Source organism: Cricetulus griseus, chromosome 5 (genome assembly GCF_003668045.3).
Source record: "Cricetulus griseus strain 17A/GY chromosome 5, alternate assembly CriGri-PICRH-1.0, whole genome shotgun sequence".
In the NCBI taxonomy this organism is placed as follows: domain Eukaryota; kingdom Metazoa; phylum Chordata; class Mammalia; order Rodentia; family Cricetidae; genus Cricetulus; species Cricetulus griseus.
In genome coordinates, this window is record NC_048598.1 from 175,927,294 (window position 1) to 175,947,452 (window position 20,159).

At 49.8% G+C, this 20,159-nt stretch overlaps 1 protein-coding gene across 1 annotated transcript in view; it reads right to left on the reverse strand.

The window, feature by feature from the left end:
- Positions 1 to 11,839: 11,839 nt before the first annotated feature.
- Positions 11,840 to 20,159, reverse strand: part of Vipr2 (vasoactive intestinal peptide receptor 2) — a 75,698-nt gene continuing 67,378 nt past the window's right edge. The window contains exons 7-13 of the mRNA XM_027417031.2: positions 18,704 to 18,854; positions 17,991 to 18,051; positions 16,613 to 16,682; positions 16,129 to 16,220; positions 13,020 to 13,149; positions 12,911 to 12,952; positions 11,840 to 12,013 (exon numbers count right to left, since the gene is read on the reverse strand). Of these exons, the coding sequence (XP_027272832.1) occupies positions 11,840 to 12,013; positions 12,911 to 12,952; positions 13,020 to 13,149; positions 16,129 to 16,220; positions 16,613 to 16,682; positions 17,991 to 18,051; positions 18,704 to 18,854 (720 nt within the window). The remainder of the gene's footprint in view (positions 12,014 to 12,910; positions 12,953 to 13,019; positions 13,150 to 16,128; positions 16,221 to 16,612; positions 16,683 to 17,990; positions 18,052 to 18,703; positions 18,855 to 20,159) is intronic.

Below are 20,159 nucleotides of genomic sequence, written 5' to 3' on the forward strand. Positions count from 1 at the left end.
TTTTGTTTTGTTTTCTAGGGCCTTTTGCTACCTTGAGAGCACTGGTTTTCTGATGTATGAGGTTTTCGTCCTTAAGGGATGGCTTACTGAAATTCTCCTTTCTGGAACCATTCCAAGGGAGCCACATTCATATGGATGGGCTTGCTTTGTTTTAAAGGAGTCTTTAGAGGAAGAGTGGGACCCCTCCCCCAAGGAGGGGGAACCTGTAGTGCAGTGACCCTACACAGTCATTGGGATTAATCTCCCTGTGCTTGCTAGAGCAGTCACACTGCTATTCACAGTGATTTGCATACCAGACACTTGGATTAAACCGAATGTTGTTCTTTTTATCCCACCCCACTGGCTCCGATGGCCTTTGTGTTCTTTCTTCTGCCTCCTCAGAGACACTTGGAATCGTCCCATGGGGGAAGTCAACATCCCTCGACTGATGACTGCTCACTTTTCAAACTTCCCACTGCTCTCAACTTGGACAAAGTCCTTGGCCCTCCAGCTGTAAGAGAAGCTGGAATGTATATATTTCCAACGAAGATTAATAATTCATTAGACGCTTAAGTGGAAAAAGCAAAGTACCGATTAATCAGGCCTCCAGTCGGACACACCTCCCAACCACCGGTCTGTGGGGATTGGCCACGTGCTTTTACACTGTCATCCCAGGAAGTAGGTCAGCACCGTAGGAACATAGCCTCTCATGGACTAGCATCTGTTCTCTCTAATCGCCGTATGGATGCAGCTCTGGGTCTTACTATCGTCTTTATTAGTTGTCCCAGATGGGATTTACATTGCTGGAAATAAAGGACCAAGAGTGGGAGTTATCCACGAAAGATCCAGGTCATGCACTTCAGGACACGGGATCTGGTTGACACAACCTCCTTGCCCGTAGAGCCTCAGGGTACCAGATCTTAGGAAGGAGTCTTAAGGAGTGCATGACTTAGAACTCTCTCCAGGGCTTGTTGCCTAGGAACTGTACCCCCCATTCATGACTCCCTTGATGCCAGGTATAGCCCAACACCAAGAGTCTGAACCAGGGGAGCTCATAGCTCAGACCAGGTCCTATGTGACAAGGTCCTTGTATTTGGGTGAGGACAGGTTTAATTCTGGGAATGGAAAGATAGTTGGGCTAGGCAGGACCTGCCCAGGACTTGTAAATCAAGGCTCTTCTACTCAGTCTTGACTTTCAGAAAGGGACCACCAAATGCTCACCCACTTTCTCCAAAGAGAGATTTCTTTCTTTCCTTCCTTCCTCCCTCCCTCCCTCCCTTCCTCCCTCCTCCCTCCCTCCCTCCTCCCTCCCTCCCTCCCTCCTCCCTCTCTCTCTCTCTTTCTTTCTTTCTTTCTTTCTTTCTGGGTTTTTGAGACAGGGTTTCTCTCTGGCTGATCTTGAACTCACAGGGATCCACCTGCCTCTGCCTCCTGAATGCTGGGATTAAAGGCATGCGCCACCACCACGCAGCCGAGAGATTTGTTTCTTATTAGACCCACTAGGTGAAGGTGGAGACTCTGATGTCTACTAAGGACATCACTTTGTGATGACTGGTTAGAAGACAGGACTAGCCCAGCCGCAGTATCCCAACTCCTATGGCTGTTATAAACCTTGTGCTCCTGAAGCCTGAACTGGTTACTCTCTGCCTATTCGCAGTTTGCTGACCCCTGGTGACAGGGTGCCAACTGATGCTGATGTGTCACATGACAATGGTGGCATGTATCTGGGGGCGTGTGTCCTGTCTCAGAGATGCCATATGACCAAGGCGCTACAGAACACAGGGATTTCCCGACTTGTTTCTGTTTCTCGCAGGACCTGCTGGCTACACTCCCAATGCCTTGCGTTTCCCTTTCTGCATTTCCCACCTGGGGTTTGCTGGGTCCTTCACTTGCATGCTTGCTGGCCTCGCTTTGCTTGACTGAGTGAGGGGTCACTTTGCTCTCTCATTCGGTCCTGGATGCTTCGGTCTGGTCTGACTTTTCCCATGTAGGGTAGGGACACCTGGGCATAGGAGTCCCACTGGAAAGACCTGGTGGCTCTGCTCTAGTGATTTCATATCGTCACATGTTCTCCTGAAAGAGGAGCTAAAAGACACTCAAAGGTGCCTGGGAAACAACCAAGTGAGCCCTCATGTTACTTCCCTGCCCCAGATACCTCTCTAGGCCAGACATCTTCCCCCAGGAGCTTCCTTGGTATTGCACTTTGCTAATCAGATTCCTGCAAAGTGAGGATTGGGACTCCATGGCAGGTAGCCTAAACCCTAACCCTAATCCTAACCCTAACCCTAATCCTAACCCTAATCCTAACCCTAACCTTGAGAACTCAGGCCAGGCAGGGGTGGCCTGGAGCAACTCACTTTGTTGTTGTTTGCTCTCAGAGCTTGCAGAAAGTCCACTTTTCTGAGTGGTGGCAACCCATTTCACACCCATTCACACCACGTCTGAACAGTTACACTAAAAATCAGCCTTGGTCCCTGCCTTCCTTGGTGTCCCATTTGACTCTGCTGGGAAAAGTTAAGGAACTATCTGTCAATCACTGTTGGTGGGAATGAAAACTGGTGCAGCACTCTGGAAATCAGTACTGGGAATCCTCAAAAAGCTAAAAATAAACCTATCATGTGCTCCAACTGTATCACTCCTAGGCATGTGCACAAAGGACTCAACATCGTACTCTACAGATAGTTGCTTAGCCATGTTCACTGCTGCTTTATTCATAATAGCCAGAAAATGGAAACAACTTCAATGTTCATCAGCAGATGAATAGAAAGTGAAAATGTGGTCATACTATTAATCACCAAACTAACAAAAAAATGAAATCATGAAATTTGCCCAACTGTGACACCTAAGAACCACAAAAGTGGTGGGTGGTGGCGGCACACGCCTTTAATCCCAGCTCTCGGGAGGCAGAGGCAGGCAGATTTCTGTGAGTTCAAGGCCAGCCTGGTCTCCAGAAGGAGTTTCCAGGACAACCAAGGCTACACAGAGAAAAAGAAATCTATGATCTAACTACAGGCTGTTTAGAGGATACTTGCTTTAGGTCAAGAGACACAAATGGGTCCAAAAGAAAAAGTATAGTAGAGATGTGCTATACCAATTGAAAGCCAAGGACATTATATGAATGAAGCATGATAGACTTTAAATCAGAAAAATATACAGAGACAAAATATAAACTCATTATGGGCTGGAGAGATGACTCAGCCATTAAAGGATAGGCTCACAACCATAAATATAAATGTATATAAAACATGTAAATACAAAAATATAAACCAATCACATACATTTATGACTCAATGGCATACCATAAAAGTAAGGGAAAATCTTCACAAAATTAAAGGCATAGACAGCCAGACAGTAATAATTGGAGATCTCAATGCCTCACTCAAACTTGTTCTAAAATTCATGCGGCATACCAAGGGACCCTGGTGAAACAGAGCAATCTTGAAAAAGAAAGAAGCTGAGCTTCAAACCTATCTCAAGAACCAATAACCAACAGCGCAGTTCTGACAGATGGACAGACACAAGGACCAGTGTCAGAACGGAACCCTGCAGACATGGCTAGTGATGAGATGCTCTTCAGACAGGATGCCGAGACCATCCCATGAGAGATGGTGCAGGGACAACTGGGTGTCCACATGCAAAAGAATGATGCTGGACCCTACTGAGATTATTGTACCCAGTGACTTCTGAAAGATCCTGCTCTAGACACAGCCTCATTCTGCATCCTGGGCCAAAGGCTCATGGAACAAGTTCTTGATGGACAAGATGGCCAAAGCAACTATTGGCTCTTAGTTTAAATGCAGGTTCATAAAGACCTGAAATGTGCAAACATTTATTCTCAGAGGTAAACAAAGAGCATGCTCTTCCCCAACCACTGTTCCCTTAGGGTGTAGCTCCCTTGATGCTAAAGGGATTCATGTTACTCTGAGGAAAGTGAGAGGTAGACAGACCATAACCTGGGTCATGTACATGTAAGCTCTGTGAGCACACTTAGCATTATGTTATCTCTCTGAAAGGGAGAAGATGCCAAGCCCAGGAATGGCTGCCAGTGCCAGGAAGGTGTTTATATTGCAGAGAGATGCCATACTGGTTAGTGGCATGGTCTCTGGGCACGAAGATGACAACCCTCTGTGCAGAATACACCGTGCTCTCCCTTTCTGCAGTTTATTTGATCACGAGTGTCTGTCCTCCATTGAGTTACATAATATCATTACTAGGTGAGTAACTGGATCATGTAATTGGTGCTGATTATTCACGGTTTTCTTGGCAGAGTTAATTACTGTGAGGAATGCAGTGGTGGAAGTCTCAGGCTTCGGGCTGAGCGAGCAGTTTCCATGCTGGTAGATGATCCCAGGTGACACACGTATAGCAAGCTGGTACTTCTGTATGGATGGCTCGTCCTGTGGTTCTGACCTCATTTCTGAGGGTGCGGCGGTGTACACTGCTGAGGGCATGTGGTCGTCAGTGGTGGCGCATAGGACACAGTGCTTGGAATCACCTTCGAGTGGGCTCCAATGCCAGAGTCTTTATTCTATGTTCTCAATAACTATCTATTCATTCTTCAATGATTGGAGTTTTTCAGTTCTTACGTATCATTGCAATGGCTATGTTTAAACTGGAATATTAAATTAGGAAAGATTTGTAGAAATAAAATTACTGGGTTGTGTAACGTACGCTTTGAAGTTTGTTTTAAGAATTCAAAATAAATAAACTTGGGAACTAATATGTTGTGTGATACAATGGATATTATTATTATTATTATGTTGTATTATATTATGATAATTCATTATACTAAAACCACCATGGTTTTTTCATCATAGAGTACATAGCTTGAACTTAATCTCACTGCCACTGTGTACATGTTATTTTTATAGGTCAACAGAGCATCCAGGCTTAATTTTCTTTTACTTTTTTGGAGTGTGCATCCTTTTCCTCATCCTTCCTGCCCTTTTCCAGTTTTTGGTAAAGTGCCTGATGGGGAATGTACTGTGTATGTTTATCTTATTGATTGTTAAATAAAATACTGTTTGGCCAATGAGACAGGAAGTTAGACAGGACTAGGAGTCAAAGAGGATTCTGGGAAATGTAGTAGAGAAGTGCTGATCCAGGCAGGAAGTGACATAGCAAGGAGACTCATATTTAAGTGAAGGAGAAACAGGAAGGGCTCTCTTTTTTCCCCTTCCTCCTTCAGCAGCAGGATGTGAGCCACCGGCAAGGAGGGACGCCAATAAGGCGTCTGATAAGATAAGTCTTATAAAAGACTGAGCTAACAGATGAGGAATCCTAGTCATTGGCCAAGCAGCTTTGTACCTAATACAAGTTTCTGTGTATTCATTTGGGCCTAACTTGGGCTGGTGTAAAGCTCACACGTGGCAGTGGGGCTCAGGCGGCTTTTGGCAGAAAGATTTATAGTAGCAAGTGCCCATCAACAACTCCACTCTAGGGCACATGGTGGCTCTAGAGCTGCAAGGCAGGTCCTCATGGTGACTAAGTACAGGGCACATTTGCAAGATGCCTGGGTGAAGGTTTCTCATCTGCTCTGGAACGCAAGTCACTTTTGCCTCTGTACCGGAGTTATCAGAATGAGCTCCTGTAGGGAGGCCAGGGAGCACAGCTTGGTTCACCGCACGCAGAGTCTTGCAGAGGAGTCTGGGTCATCCCTGGTGATCATCCCTGGCGCCAATGACTTGATCCAGCTGCCATACTGCCCTGGAAGTGCAGCCGTGACTCGCTTGTGGCTTGCACATTCAAGTGCAGCTGCTTTGCCCTGGAGTACTGGCAGTCACAAGGGTCACATGCGCTGAAACTGGATGGGGCCTCTGAGAAGCCAGGGCTGGTTTGGGATTGAACTCCTGACACACACACACCACCCCATGCTTGGTGCTGCTCTGTAGAGGTCCTGCTTACTGTTTGTGATTGTGCTTTCTCTTCTGCCTTAGGGCCCAGTATCTTGGGCTCTGCTTTGTGCTACTGAGCTTGTGTGGCAATGACTCTTAACCTTTTGGGGGCCCCATGTGACCCCTCACCTCTAACCATTCAGTGTCACCTGAACTGCTCAGCCCTCCAGCCTTGCCCGTTGCTGCTGCCTTTGCTCCCTCCCCAAGACTCTCAGTCTCACAGCTCATCCACCTCACTGACAAAGCAGAGCCCCAGAGAGAGGGAGGAGGCAGAAGCGGGGACTGAGGGCCAAGGGATAATGAACTGGAGGCTCTAGGGTGAGCAGGCCTCACCAGGAGTCAGGTACCTGTGTTCAGAATCCACTGGACCTCAGCGAACCTTCCACTCCTGCAGATGCAGGAGCACTTACTCTCGTGTCACAAAAAGACCGGCCTTATAAGCTAAAAAAAATTAAAAATTAAAAAAAAAAGACCGGCCTGCTCTTGCAATACAGAAGTCAGCAGATAACAAGCACAACACGGGGGCTTTATCGTGCTGAAAGGAGGGTAATAATTTATTTTATGATTAAAAAAATCCACAGTTTACATATTTTACTTACAACTACATTATTTGAGCCACAATTGCTAGGGTTTTGCAGGGGTGTTTTTATTTCTGTGCCTTGTTGAAATTTTTACATAAAACTTCACACGTGAGGATATGAAAACCCTGGCTTTTAAAAAGGAGAGCTGTCTCTGTCTCTGCTTTGTAATTACCCTCCAGTGTGTTATCTTCAGCTCCAGCTGTTCAATAAAGCTTTTGAAAAGGTCCTGAACAGCCTTGGGGAGCAAAGTGTCCTCCCCACAGGGTCCAGTAGAGATATTGTCTCCGGCAGCCAGGTGACCAGGGCTGACGTGGCCACCGCTCTACTTCCCCTGTTTAATTCTCCGAAGAACACAAAGGAAGGGTGTGTCCCCGTTCTTTTCATCTAAAAAGAACACATTTCTATATAAAAGATGCCCCAAATCCTTTGTGTGGTCCAAGTTCCCGCATAGCATACTCTGAGGTGCCTGCTGGCAGTGATGGTGACTGTGTGAAGAGCTGTGACCTCAACTGAGCTGCCTCTCCCATCCTTGTCCCCATTTCCCAGTAGTAGAGGGAGGCTGTCCACTCACCCAGGCTAAGGTTCTACCTGAAACCAGAATTAGAGGAGAAATCTGTAGAGATAATGTCCAGTGTCCCTCTCAATTAGAGGTATGGATGTTCTGGTGACATTATCCAAGCAGCCCTAGGGAAAAATGACTTTTTTCCAACAGGGCTGACTTTTCCAAACTCCTCTAAGTGTGGCAGGGGGCAGTCTTCTGCCAACCCAGGCCCCAGGCCCCAGGCCCCAGGCCCCAGGCCCAGGCCCCAGGCTCCAGGCCCCAGACCCCAGGCCCGGACCCCAGCCCCAGGCCCCAGGCCCCAGGCCCAGGCCCCAGGCCCCAGACCCCAGGCCCTAGCCCCAGCCCCACCCCAGGCCCTAGCCCCAGGCCCCAGACTCCAGGCCCTAGCCCCAGGCCCCAGGACCCAGACCTCAGACCCAAGCCCAGGCCCCAGGTCCCAGACCCCAGGCCCAGCCCCAGGCCCCAGACCCCAGGCCCTAGCCCCAGGCCCTAGCCCCAGGCCCAGATCCCAGGCCCCAGGCCCCAGGCCCTAGACCCCAGACCCCAGGGACCCCAGACCCAGACTGTAGACTCTACCCCAGACCCCAGACCCCAGACCCCAGGCCCAGACCCCAGCCCCAGACCCCAGGCTCCAGACCCGAGGCCCCAGACTCAGACCCCAGGCCCCGGGCCCAGGCCCCAGGCCCCAGGCCCCAGACCCCAGACCCCAGACCCCAGGTCCTAGACCCCAGGTCCCAGACCCCAGGTCCCAGACCCCAGGTCCCAGACTCCAGGCTTCAGGCCCTGGGCCCAAGTTTGCCCAAGGATGAGTGCCCTCTGTTGTATGTTCCACGTGTAGCTCACTGTGGGCAAATACTCAGGTAAACTTAAACACAGTTGTTGAGAACATTGTAGCTCTGAGCCAGGCAGTGGAGGGCACACCTCTGATCCCAGATACTCTGGAGGCTGAGGCAGGAGAATGGACACTTGAAAACCAACCTGGTGTACATGATGAGACTTGGACCTGAAAAAGTAAAACTAAAAGTTCCCTATGTTCACAAGGGGAAGGCCTTCACTCTAGCTTGCCTGGACAACGCTGGCTGGCTAAGAACCTGTATGCAGCTTGACTTGATTTCCCTTAGTGAAGAGGGGGAAGGAGGGAGGAATTGTCTTGAGACATAGAAAGGCTGGGACCAGCGTCTAGTTCCCAGTGGCTACCTCTGGGGTCAGAGGCCAGTCTCAGAGCGTATCAGTTTTTGCATGGCCATTGCCCACGAATCTGAAGCTCCTCATCTCTCTTGTAAAGTTCCTATTGTCTGAAGCAGCTGATTACAAATGGCCGGTATCCAGCGAGAAAGGAAAGTGTGTGTATTCTCACAGATGGCAAAGCTTCTTCTGGCTGTGGTTCCCAGCTGTCCCAGTGGGCTGACTCCCTTGGGCCTATCCACAGAGCTGCCCTGCTGTGAGCACCTCATCCCAAGCATCCTTAATCGGACAGGACAGCTGTGATCCTAGAGGGCCTCACAGAGCACTCTGCCCTCTTCCTGCGCTTCCTCTGAGCAAATTCCCCCAGAAGCTGCCTGGATCACTTCTATGTTCATGCTCTTGAGGATTTGATAGCAGCGAACAATGTTCGTGACTACACAGCCACAGTGCAGTGAGTGTGCCACTGAAACATTTCATCTGCGTAGTGGGCTAAGGGACAGATTACATAAACACACACGTGCACAGACATATACATACACGCACAAGCACACATATGTGACCCCTACATATGTTCATGAACAACCACCTACAAGTGAGCATGCACACTTGTGCAGACAACATGTGCTTTAAGTACACTAAGCACACATATAACTGTGTGCACAACTAACACACACACCAAACACACACACACACACCATACACTCACACACACACTCTCACACACTCACACACTCTCTCTCACACACTCTCTCTCACACACACAAACTCTCACACTCACACACACACTCACACACTCAAACACACACACCACACACACACCACACACACACACTCTCACACACTCACACACACTCACACACACAACACACATTCACACACACACTCACACACACACACACTCACACATACACACTCACACACACTCACACATATACTCTCACACACACACTACACACACTCTCACACACTCACACACACACACACAACACACTCACACACACTCACACACACAACACACATTCACACACACACTCACACACACTCACACACACTCACACATATACTCTCACACGCACACACTACACACATTCACACACACACCACACACTCTCTCACACACACACACTCACACACACACTCACACACACACCACACACATATACACCACACACACTCTCTCTCACACACACACACACACTCTCACACACTCAAACACACACACCACACATTCACACACACACACACACACTCATACACACACACATATACACTCACACGCACACACTACACACACTCACACACACACCACACACTCTCGAACACACACACACACACACACACACACACACACACACACACACACAGCCTGATCTGTTGACAGGGCTCAGGTTCTATAGCGCTGAGGGAGGAGATTAGGACTAGGAATAGCCAGGCATGCTGGGAACATCCTCATGGCTGCCACTTTGGCATCCTGGCGACCTCAGAGCCACCTCTTACACGAGCGATTGTAGGCACGATGGTCTGGAGAGTCAGGGTGTACACTCAAGGAGTGTAGCAGCACACACAGCTGTGTTCTAGGCCCTCACCATCGTTCATAGCAAACCCTCATGCAGAATGGAATTAGGTTTATTGCAGTCTATATACAGATCAGTTCCACCCTGCGGTGCCCTTGGTAGACATTCCACAGATAACACGGAAGATCACGTGCTGGGCCTTGTGGTTACTACACCTCTGCTACTGGTCAGTTCCAGCTGTGGCCAGTCTCTGACCAGCTGCCCATCTCTTCACCAGGGAGAAGACCTAGGCCCCAGTCCTGCCTAGTGTTAGCACGTGCTGGGCTGAGGTGATGGTGTCGCTGCGTCAGAATACTCCATGTGCGACCAGTGACTGTTGATTGGATGACAGCTGCTTGTGTTCTCACAGGTCCTACGTGTCTCTTCGGGGTCATGGCAGGGTGACCATACCTGGTTGTTGTTAGGACACTTTCAGATATGAAAAAAACCCAACAACTTTGTTTTCCTTAGAACTGCTGTATTAAGCGGTGATGACTCTGGATGAAGAGAAGCAAGGCTCACACCAGGGCTGGTAACACCCACCCACTGCCACTGCCAGGGGTCCTTTTTGGGGTGCCTGACCTGCTCTCTACCTTATAGCTCTGGGAGGTAGCAGGTGAGTGGCGTTTTCCACATTATCTCAGCTGTCCATCCAAGCACAGCATCAGTCAAAGTGGGGGCTTGCTAAGAGCCGATGGAATCAAAACTCCAGGGGCAGTCCTGTGGGACAGACATTCAGGCCAGAAAGTCTGTCCACTGAGCCTCTGCCACTCTCTAGATACTCACTTCTCTGCTGTCCTGAAGTCACCAAGTATTGGTTTTATTTCTAGAGAACCGGGAGCTGGGGCCATACTTTTGTGGTTTCCTGACCCTGAGACCTCTGGCTCTGACACAGCTGTTGAGATCATTGGCATTCATGTTGGCTGGGGTCTACATGCCACAGAAATCACAGGAAAAACACTTTGCAGCTCTTGTCCTTGGTGCGTGTGTGTGTGTGTGTGTGTGTGTGTGTGTGTGTGTGTGTGTGTGTGTGTGTGTGTGGGGGGGCAGGTTACATAGACTGTGCCAGAACACCAGGTCCGAAACTATAGCCCTTGCACTGGGCTAGGGCATGGTCCCAGGGTTTCTGGGCACAGCAGGGACAGACATTCTCACTCTCCAGCTGCTTCTTCATCATGTCATGTCCCCAGGCCCTGCCTGTCCACAGCTGCAAATAATAGGAACAGTAAGGATTATTTTTTGGCAAATACTTGGTAGGAGTACTTGATGCCATCTTATATTTTGATAAAATATGTCTCTCTTTAAACAATTTTAAGGGGATGTCCCCCCCCCAAAAAAAAAGAGTACATTTTTCTGTTGCCCAGAGAACACCCCTGGGCTGTATGGGCAAGTCACCAGGGCCTTCATCTTGATGGGCCAGCCTGGAACCCAGAGCTGCTCTCCACTCCTAGGAAGCGGCAGATGCTAAGCGACCAGGAGGATGTGAGCTCCTGGCTTGGCCACTGAACCATGAACATTGTCCTTGACTTGTCTTTGGTCACTACCAAATGGTCCAGGGAGTGGCAAGGCTGTGGCTGTCCAGATGCAGAGGCTCATCCCACAGGACAGGACTCAAGACCATGGGGACCAGGAAGCTTCTAAGATGAGATGGCTGCTGTCAGCTGTTTTCCCTGGTCTGTCATAGATTGAGGAGGAATTTCACAGACATCCACAGGTGTGCAATGATGCTCAGCTGGTCCTGGACCTGGTTCCCCCTGACAGGAGGCAGGGAGCCAGAAACGTCCTCCTTGTCTTCTTCAGAGGTACCACACTCCAGTTTTGATGTCCAGGGCCACCTGGCTTTCTTGCTGTCTTGGAAAGTAGACCTACCTATGTGGCCAAGCCATGTTATGAAGAGGACACCTTAAAGGCTGGAGTTTGACCATAATAATCAGTGTTCCGATCAGGTTACACGCGAGGATCAGAGTAAGGACCAGGGCTGACCCAAATGACGCGGTATCAGACGCTGGGGCAGCTGAGGAAGCCAGCAAACACATGTGTCAAACCCAGCAGCGCAGTCGGTTCCATTGCGAGGCAGGCACCCTGCTAAATGACCGAGGTCTCTGTCTGCAGGAAGGACTGGGTGCGGGAGCCGCGGTGTATCTGTAGGGCACTTTCTGAGCCATTCCGGGACATGGACCAGCTATGTAACCGGTAGTCCCGGCTCCCAGGTTGGGTCAGGCACAGGCCTCGCCACCTTCTCTTCAGTTCACACTGTACCTGGGGACGAGGGTGTTAATGAAGGATGGGTCAGCTTGGGGTGCAGGAAGGCAAGTATCCTCTCAAGAGACAAGCAGCACGGATTCACCCACTAGACAGCAAACCGCTGGTTTGGTGTTTGAACGCTTCTCTAGTAGGCATATGATGGGTGCCCTGCTCCCTCCCCACTCAGGAAGGCGTTGGGTGAGCGAGGAGGGGCAGGCGGAAGAGAGAGCTGTAGGAGGCGGGCCCAGCTTCGGTGAGTATGGATAGCAGGAGGCTATACTGATACAGCATGGGACCGGAAGTGTGGGGGCGGGGGTGCACAGAGAAGAAGGGTATAGACTTAGGGGCGCTGGGGAGTCTGATGTAGCATGGCCCCATGGCTCCGATAGGACCTTCATCAACGTCTTTCCCCTTTTAAGGACTCTGAAGAAAGTGCTAGAAGGATGGATGCCGGCTCTGTAAAACCTTCCTTAGTGAGTAGACTTAGTGAGTAGAAGAAGGGCTGATTGGTCATAAGTGAGGTCACACACAGGAACAGTCAGCAATACCCAGGGTGGGTGGATTCTGGGGACCAGAGGGTGAATGGCAGGGAGCGGTCACATAAGAAGCGCCGGGCCACTTTGTCTTGGGACAAAGTGATGCATCTCTCGATGAGGCCCAGCCCTTCCCCCCAACACCACGACTTCTGGGACTCAGTTGTGGGTTGAAGAATAAGATGCTGATTATGGAAGGGGACATTGGTGGAAGGCAGAGGCTAAGTTTTGCGGGGAGGGGTGGAAGCCTTCCCAAGTGGGGCTTTGGGGACAGCAGGCTGGGCCTTGGTTGTGCGGGGGCACAGCTGGGCAGAGGTAGGCGATGGGGCCAGTTCCCCAGCCGATGTCAGCTCTCAGTTCCAATTGAGGAAGGACTCACCTCATTGTTCAGGAAGCAGTACAGCACCGCCACCACCAGGCCCTGCAAAGAGACAGAGCATCAGGACCGCCCCACGGTTTGCAGTGCCCACAGTGCCTCCCACACTTACCTGGAAGGAACCGACGCACAGCTCAAACAGGATCTGGTATGTGGAGGAGATACCAATGGGGAAGGCGGCAAACACCATGTAGTGGACACCAAACAGTGGGATCAGCAGCAGTGTGGACTTGGCGAGCCTCCTGGTAGAAGGAGAAGAACGTGATGCTTTGTGTTCTCCACTTCTCTCACTCTGGACCGTGGGAGCCCCCAGAGGCTGAATCGGGCAGGGAACACTCGGATGCTTCCTCTTCTAGTACCCAGTGAACCCTCCTCTTTGCACATTTGGGCAGAATCTACAGATTCTGTGGCCATGTGATTTCACTCATGAAGACACGGTTCTTACAGGGCATGTTTACGGCTCACCAGCTTTTAGGGGACTCACTATCTTTTATCACCAGTGCCAACCAGCAGGGCACACTAGTCTTGAACAGGTAAATTCTGATAGGGCTGGACTACTGTTCAGTGACATGTGAGGGACCAGGTTTCTAGCTTAACACCCCCAGGGGCCTCGAAGTGCTCAGGAGTGAGTACTCAATGGTGTAGCAGCCTGGAGGGTACGAAGCCCATCTCCTCTTGATTCAGGGAGGGGAGGCAGGAGAGTCCTCCTGCTTCCTGTCCCCCTCGATCCTTCCACCCCTTCCTAACACAGGGGAGGAAATCTGTAATGGGAGCTTTCTGTCCCCACTGGTCCCACTTCCCTTAAGCCCCCAAATAAACACATAAAGACTTAATTACAAAATTGTTGGCCAATGACTAAGGCTTCTTATTGGCTAACTCTGTCTTAATTATTAATCCGTTTCTATTAATCTAAGTGTTTCTACGTGGTCTTATCTTACCTGAGAAGGGTTTGGCTTGTCCTACCTTCCTGGTCTCACACAGCGTCTGCTTTCTGCCTACACTTCCCAGAATTCTCCTCTTCTCTTAGTCCCACCTATCTTTCTGCTTCTATTGGCCACAGTGTTTTATTCATCAACCAATAAGAGAAACATATACACAGAACAACAACTCCCATCAGAAATCAATTTCCTCTAACTGATTTTAAAGGTATCCTCTTCAAGTCTGACTAAATCGAACATCACCTCCACACAAAGCTAGGATCATCTGGAAGGATGTAGCCCCCCTTGAGAAGATGTCTCCATAAGATCCTGCTGTGCAGCATTTTGTTAATTAGTGACTGATGGGGAGGGCCCAGCTGGGCTCCTGGTTCTGGGTTCTATAAGAAAGCAGGCAGAACAAACCATGAGAGCAAGCCAGGAAGCAGCTCCCTTCTATGGCTTCTGCCTCAGCTCCTGCCTCCAGGGTCTTGCCCTGTCTGAGTTCCTGTCCTGACTTCTTTCAGTGATGAACAAGTGCAAGTAGAATAAACTCTTTCCTACTCAACTTGCTTTTGGTCATGATGTTTCCTTTTAGCAATAGTAACTTTAAATAGGATGTGCAAGTTCTAGAATTGTGTGCCTGCTTTTCTCCACATATTGTGTCTAAGGGCAGGATTCACCCCTCCCCCCATTTTATAACCTGCACAGAAGCCTGGTCCTTTCTGTGGTGGTCATGGATGCAAGTGGCAGGTACCTCTACTAACAGGATGTCACTGCAGCTGCCCCAGCCTTGCAAATGTACACCCTCAAGACTCTGTGCCCAAGTCCTCCAGCACCGGCATGGCTCCTGCAACCCATTCCTTTAGCTGAGGATATAAGGGAGCTGCTGGGTCCTGACATTTGCATGGCCCATCTACCCATCCGTCACCAGGGAAGTGCTGTGGGAGCAGAAGGCCTTTAGTCCTTTGCTACAGCCCAAGGGGTGGAGCACAGCCCTCTGCCCTTCTCGTCACCCTGGAAGGCACAGACTTCATTACCCCCTATAATTCCGTTCCCAAAATAAAAGCATCCATCTCAAGACCTTCTTAACAAACACTCCCCAGAAACCCAGAGAAAAGGTCAGCACAGACACGAAACAAGGTTTGCCAAGAGACCAAATTCAATTGAAGGGCAACTAAGAATGCCCACCCTGCTTTTCAGGGCTTCAGAGCAGGGCTGGCGGGGTGGGGGAGAGAGCGATGCATGAGGACCAGTGTCTCTTATCAGGCACCCCGGGGGCAGCCTACACCTGGTGTTATGTGTAGACCGTTTCTTCCACAAGTAGAAACGTAGTCCTCGTATTCTGCTCACGGCATGGCACAACTAAGACTTAAATGCCCACCACACCCCTTCTTGCTTATCCTCTGCTAGGCACTGAATGTCTTTCAAGGATTAATGTAATTGTCTCTCGAACCAAACAGCCAAATGTCCATTCTGTTTTGCAGGGGAGGAGACAGAATATAGGGACTGTCCCTTGCTGCTCAGCCATACTGCTGGCTCAGCATCCATGTGGATGTTGCATTTTTTTTTTTTTTTTGGTGGGTGAGGTGGGGATAGGAAGGAACCTGGATGCAGTAGGTCACTTCCAACTGCCTGGGACATGGCCAGGGAGATGCAGCTCTTAGCCAGTACAACCTCATATAAGCCGAGGCTCCTGAGCTGCACCAAATACATCGGCACTGAACTTATCAAGTTCACATCATACCTGAGCTGGGGTGGGGGTGAGGTGGGGTGGGGTGGGGATTCTATGTTTTCTTTGTGCATTACAAATGATTAATGGATTCTTTTGATACTCATAAATTAGCTGGGGACATTCCTGACCTCTGCCCTTCACACGGCACACAGCTTGTTAGATAATTACTAAGGCACAAGGTGCCAGCCATGGTTGTGCAGCTCAGCCCCAGGGTCTGGTAGGGAAGACAGACAATAAGAAGATTAATGTGTGGTCAAAGGGAGATGACAAGCTGTGATATCAGAGCCAGGATACACATTGAAGGGACACCCTCTTTACAAGGCTCTAGATTGCTGTCACACTTCAGAGAAGGTTCCCATTTTTTTATTTTTTATTTTTATTTTCTAGCACCATCATCACACCAGTGTGGCTTCTTGGCCTCTCTGAGTGCTGGGCTGCCAGATTCTAGTGTCAGTGTAAGCTGTGCCTCACACCACCTAGGCACCCCATGGACCTTCTGCAGCCCAGCACTGGGTTCTCCTCTCCGTGTACTTCGGTGTTATGTTTTCCATTCTGGACTGGCAGATACTCACTTGTACTGTGACTGATCGTTGCCACCGACATCTGGGGAGGTTAGCTTCTGAAGTAAGATCCTTATAATGCTGATGAAGAGGGCAAAGTTGACCTGCGAAGAGACAACAAAGGATGCCTTCAATCTTATCCCTGACAACCTATGTACAGGATTAGGTTGGGCCACTGTACCAAAGAAGAGCTCATACGGGCATTAAGGACACTACTGCATAAAGTTGTGGTTATCTGAGCAGCTGGAGACATGCAACATACTGTTACACTCTCCTTCGTGTCTAGATTCTGGTCTTCACCACACAGACTCCACCCCCCCACCCCACCCCACCCCACCCCACCCCACCCCACCCCACAACTGCCCTGGAGGTGATGGAGCCCTTTTCAGGAAAGTGGTAGCCATTTGTACACAGTGAAGTATGGCGGCTGTGCTCTGCACGGAGCAGGTGTAAGCAAGAAGAGCAGAGCATTGGTTCCCCACAGGGGGCTACTTACTACGATGGAAATTAGAATAGGCATCCGAATGACCCACCACGGGATGCTCTGGTCATTTGTGTCCCAACAACTGTTAGAGAGAAAGAAACTGGTGTCACACTGGATGAAGCTACCAACCAGGCTCTGTGCAGAACTGTTTAGCTGAGGGCCGACCTCTCACAAGGAGCTTGCAGAACCAACCTTGCCCCTTCCTGGGCCTCTCATTCCATCTATCAATCAGACTCAGATTGCCCAGTCACCAAGAACTAGATCTAACTGTTCTGTGCAAAGAGCAGAGCAACCCTCCCCAGTGAGTCAACATGACAGTCTGCTAATGGAGTGGTGGGGCGTCGTGCAGCTCCAGGGTTGTTAAGCTGCGATTTTAATTCAAGGCATGGGCTCTTGCTTCACCTGATGTCATGAAGGATTTCTCTATGCTGCAAACGTGTTCTCTCTGGTTGTTTGTATCTGTGTCTTAAAGAAGGAACTAGAAATATGCCTTGAGAGTGGTTGAGGGGGGCCTGATTTTCATCAAGGTTTATCTGCAGCAGAAACGTGGTTATGTAAGGCTTCCGGCTTTGGTGTCTACAGCCCACAGTGGATGGTAACTGTTCCAGCAAGGGCAGAGTTCCACGGCCTTGGGCCCCAGTTTGGCAATGTGATGTGAGCCATTGAACTGGCTCTGAGAACTCAAACTCACGTTCATCCTCTCAGGAACCCACAGAGCATGGAGAGCCTTCTACCTGACACTGTCTCAGCTGTCGGTCCCATTTACCCAAGGGTGACTGGGCCAGCTAACCCAGCTGAGGAAAAACCGCTGGGGTGGGGCAAAGTCACAGGTTCAAGAAGTGGATTGGGTTAGACTGTCCACTCACAGAGCACTATGTTCTTCAGTGGACAGCTGATACCCCGGGGTCTTTTGGGGGAATACATCTAGACTAGGAATGCACATGTCACTACCCCTGGCCTCAAAGTTCTCAAAAGAGATGGTGCTCACAGAGGCCATCCAGGCAGCCATGTAGCCTGATCTCAATGTTTTAATTGTTGTTGTTTGTTTTGCTTTTTTTCCAGCAAACCTGCTCATACCTGCTTGGCTCTTTTGGTGACACCAAGGAGTTATGTAAACTGTCAATCATTCTGCCTGGTTTGTCCCCAGTTTTAGCTAAATTGCAGGCCTGACTTGAGCCCCACCACTCACAAGGACCATCTTCTGAGTACTGAAATGTGTGGTGAGTCTTGCCCACGACTGTTCATGGATGTTCTAACTGCAGGGTGGTAAATGCTGCTTAGAAATGCAAGCGTTTCCCCGTTTCTAATCATGCAAGCTTCTTTAGTTCCTAGATATTCAACCAGCACTGGCGGGCCTTGTTTCGGGTGTGGATGCACACACAGCACTCACCCTGTGTCTTCTAAAGAGAGGCGGGTTGCTGTCCAGGCGCCTATGCACACACTGGGGATGCCTGTGGAGAGACCCCCATCAGATCGGCCCAAACGAATTAAGGGAGAGCAGTATTCCCATAGAGCTGGTACTCAAGAGCCCAGAACTTCCAAAGGAGAATTTGCAACCAAAGGGCCACTTGGAAAGCTCTTGCATCTTGTCTTCATCAACACGTGAAGGTTTTGTACCTTATTAGGCAGCAAAGATGAATGTGTCTGAACGTTGAGGATCTCAAGAGGGCTGACACCTGTCTACTGAAGACAGGGAGCTCACAGGCTCCATGATGCCCAAGTGGCTGAGCATTTGCCCCTGCAAGCCATGCAAGCTTCCACCCCTCCCCCCAATGCTGTTCCGGGAGGGAAGGGCTGGACCCCTGCCAGCAGGTAGATGTGTTCATCAGCCTGTTCCTCCCCAGATTTCATTGTCTGTAAGAGCTGACTGGGAAATGGACAGCTCCTTGTCAGCAGCTCAGTTTCATTGAAGGTAAAGGGGGTGGGTGGGTGCAAATGGAGACGGAATGCTACAGCAGTTTAAGCCGGGTCCTCGGCTGACACCAGTGGAACCCTCAGTGCAGCACACTACTCCCCCAAGAGTAGAGTTCTGAGCCGAGGCGAAGCCTGCACAGTTTGGCCGAAATGAGACAGGAATCAAGATGGGGAGTATGAAGCCCTTACCCCATCCAATCAGAAGGTAGGCCAGGAAGCACCTGCTGGGAGGAAGGACAGCCACCAGGAGGGTGTGCAGGTAGAGACCCTCCACCAGGAGCCAGTAGAAGTTCGCCATGATACAGTACTGGAAGAACACCAGGCTGAGCTTGCAGCCGACCTGGAACCAGGGACAGCGAGAGAATGTGCCAGTCGGGTAAAAATAGTTATGGTAGGTGGAGCTGCTCTCTGTTTGGATAACTTGTAAAGCAAACCCAGAGTGCTGACTTGTAGGGACGTTGTGAATTTCTCATCCTGGCAGAGGCCAAAAATGTGTTATACGGAGGAGGCAGAGCCCGCTGTGTACACAATGCCAGGGACCATCTGCAGGGAGCCTCTGATTGTCAGAGAAGTACAGGCAGAGTTCCTGGGAACCAGCGGCTGGACACCAGGCTCAGACATACCTCCTCCAACTCCACCTCCTTCCTGCTGCCTTACTCTGTCCCCTTACCTTAGTGCTCCCTCCACTGCCCATTCAAGAGGCTCAGCCTCTCCAGGACATGCTGGCTGAAGTGATGGGTGGGATGCTTGTCTTAGGGTTTCTATTGCTGTGATAAAACACCATGACCAAAAGCAACCCCACGGAAGGAGGCAATGGTTTATTTTATCTTACAACTCTCAAGAGGTACTTCGTTGCTGAGACAAGCCAGGGAAGGAACTCAAGGCAGGGGCCTGGAGGCAGGAACTAAAGCAGAAGCCAGGAGGAGTGCCCGCTTACGGGCTTGCTCCTCACGGTTTGCTCAGCCAGTGAGCTGGAGCGGTTCACACCAATCATCAATCAAGGGAATGTCCACAGGCCAATCCGGTGGAGGTATGCTACGTGCTAAAAGACTCCAGCTTGTTGTCAAGTTGACATAAAACTACTGAGAACAATGCTGTGCACGCTTGAGGTATGTACAGGGGGAAGGGCCAGGACACTTGAGGCTGACAGTGGCTGGATGCTGGGGAAAGGGTAGCCTCTGGGCCAGTGAACATGCAGCCCCTTGGCCTCAGCCCCACATCTGAACAAAGGACCAACACTGAGAAAGGCTGACAGACTGTGCTCATGTCCTTAATAGATAATAGAAGTTTGGGAGGAGAAAACAATGGGCCGTGGTTAGGTTCCTAGACTTAAAAAAATGTGACAACCTTTAATTTGATATGTTGCCCCCTCACCTCAAGTGAAGAACAACCATTTTAAAACTCCTAGGAAAAATAGTCCATTTGCTATATATTTGTCTTACAGGTTATTTCCAACTCTAATTAATTTCTCAAGATTTAAGTACCAACTCTTTCACAATCCTTTTCATGTACATGTGTGTGTTGTAGCCATACCCACCCTGCACACAGATACAAATTTGTGCTTACCCATACGTGAGCACAGCATATCACATATATGAAAATATATCCTGTGCATTTGAATATATACCACTCTACACATAGAATA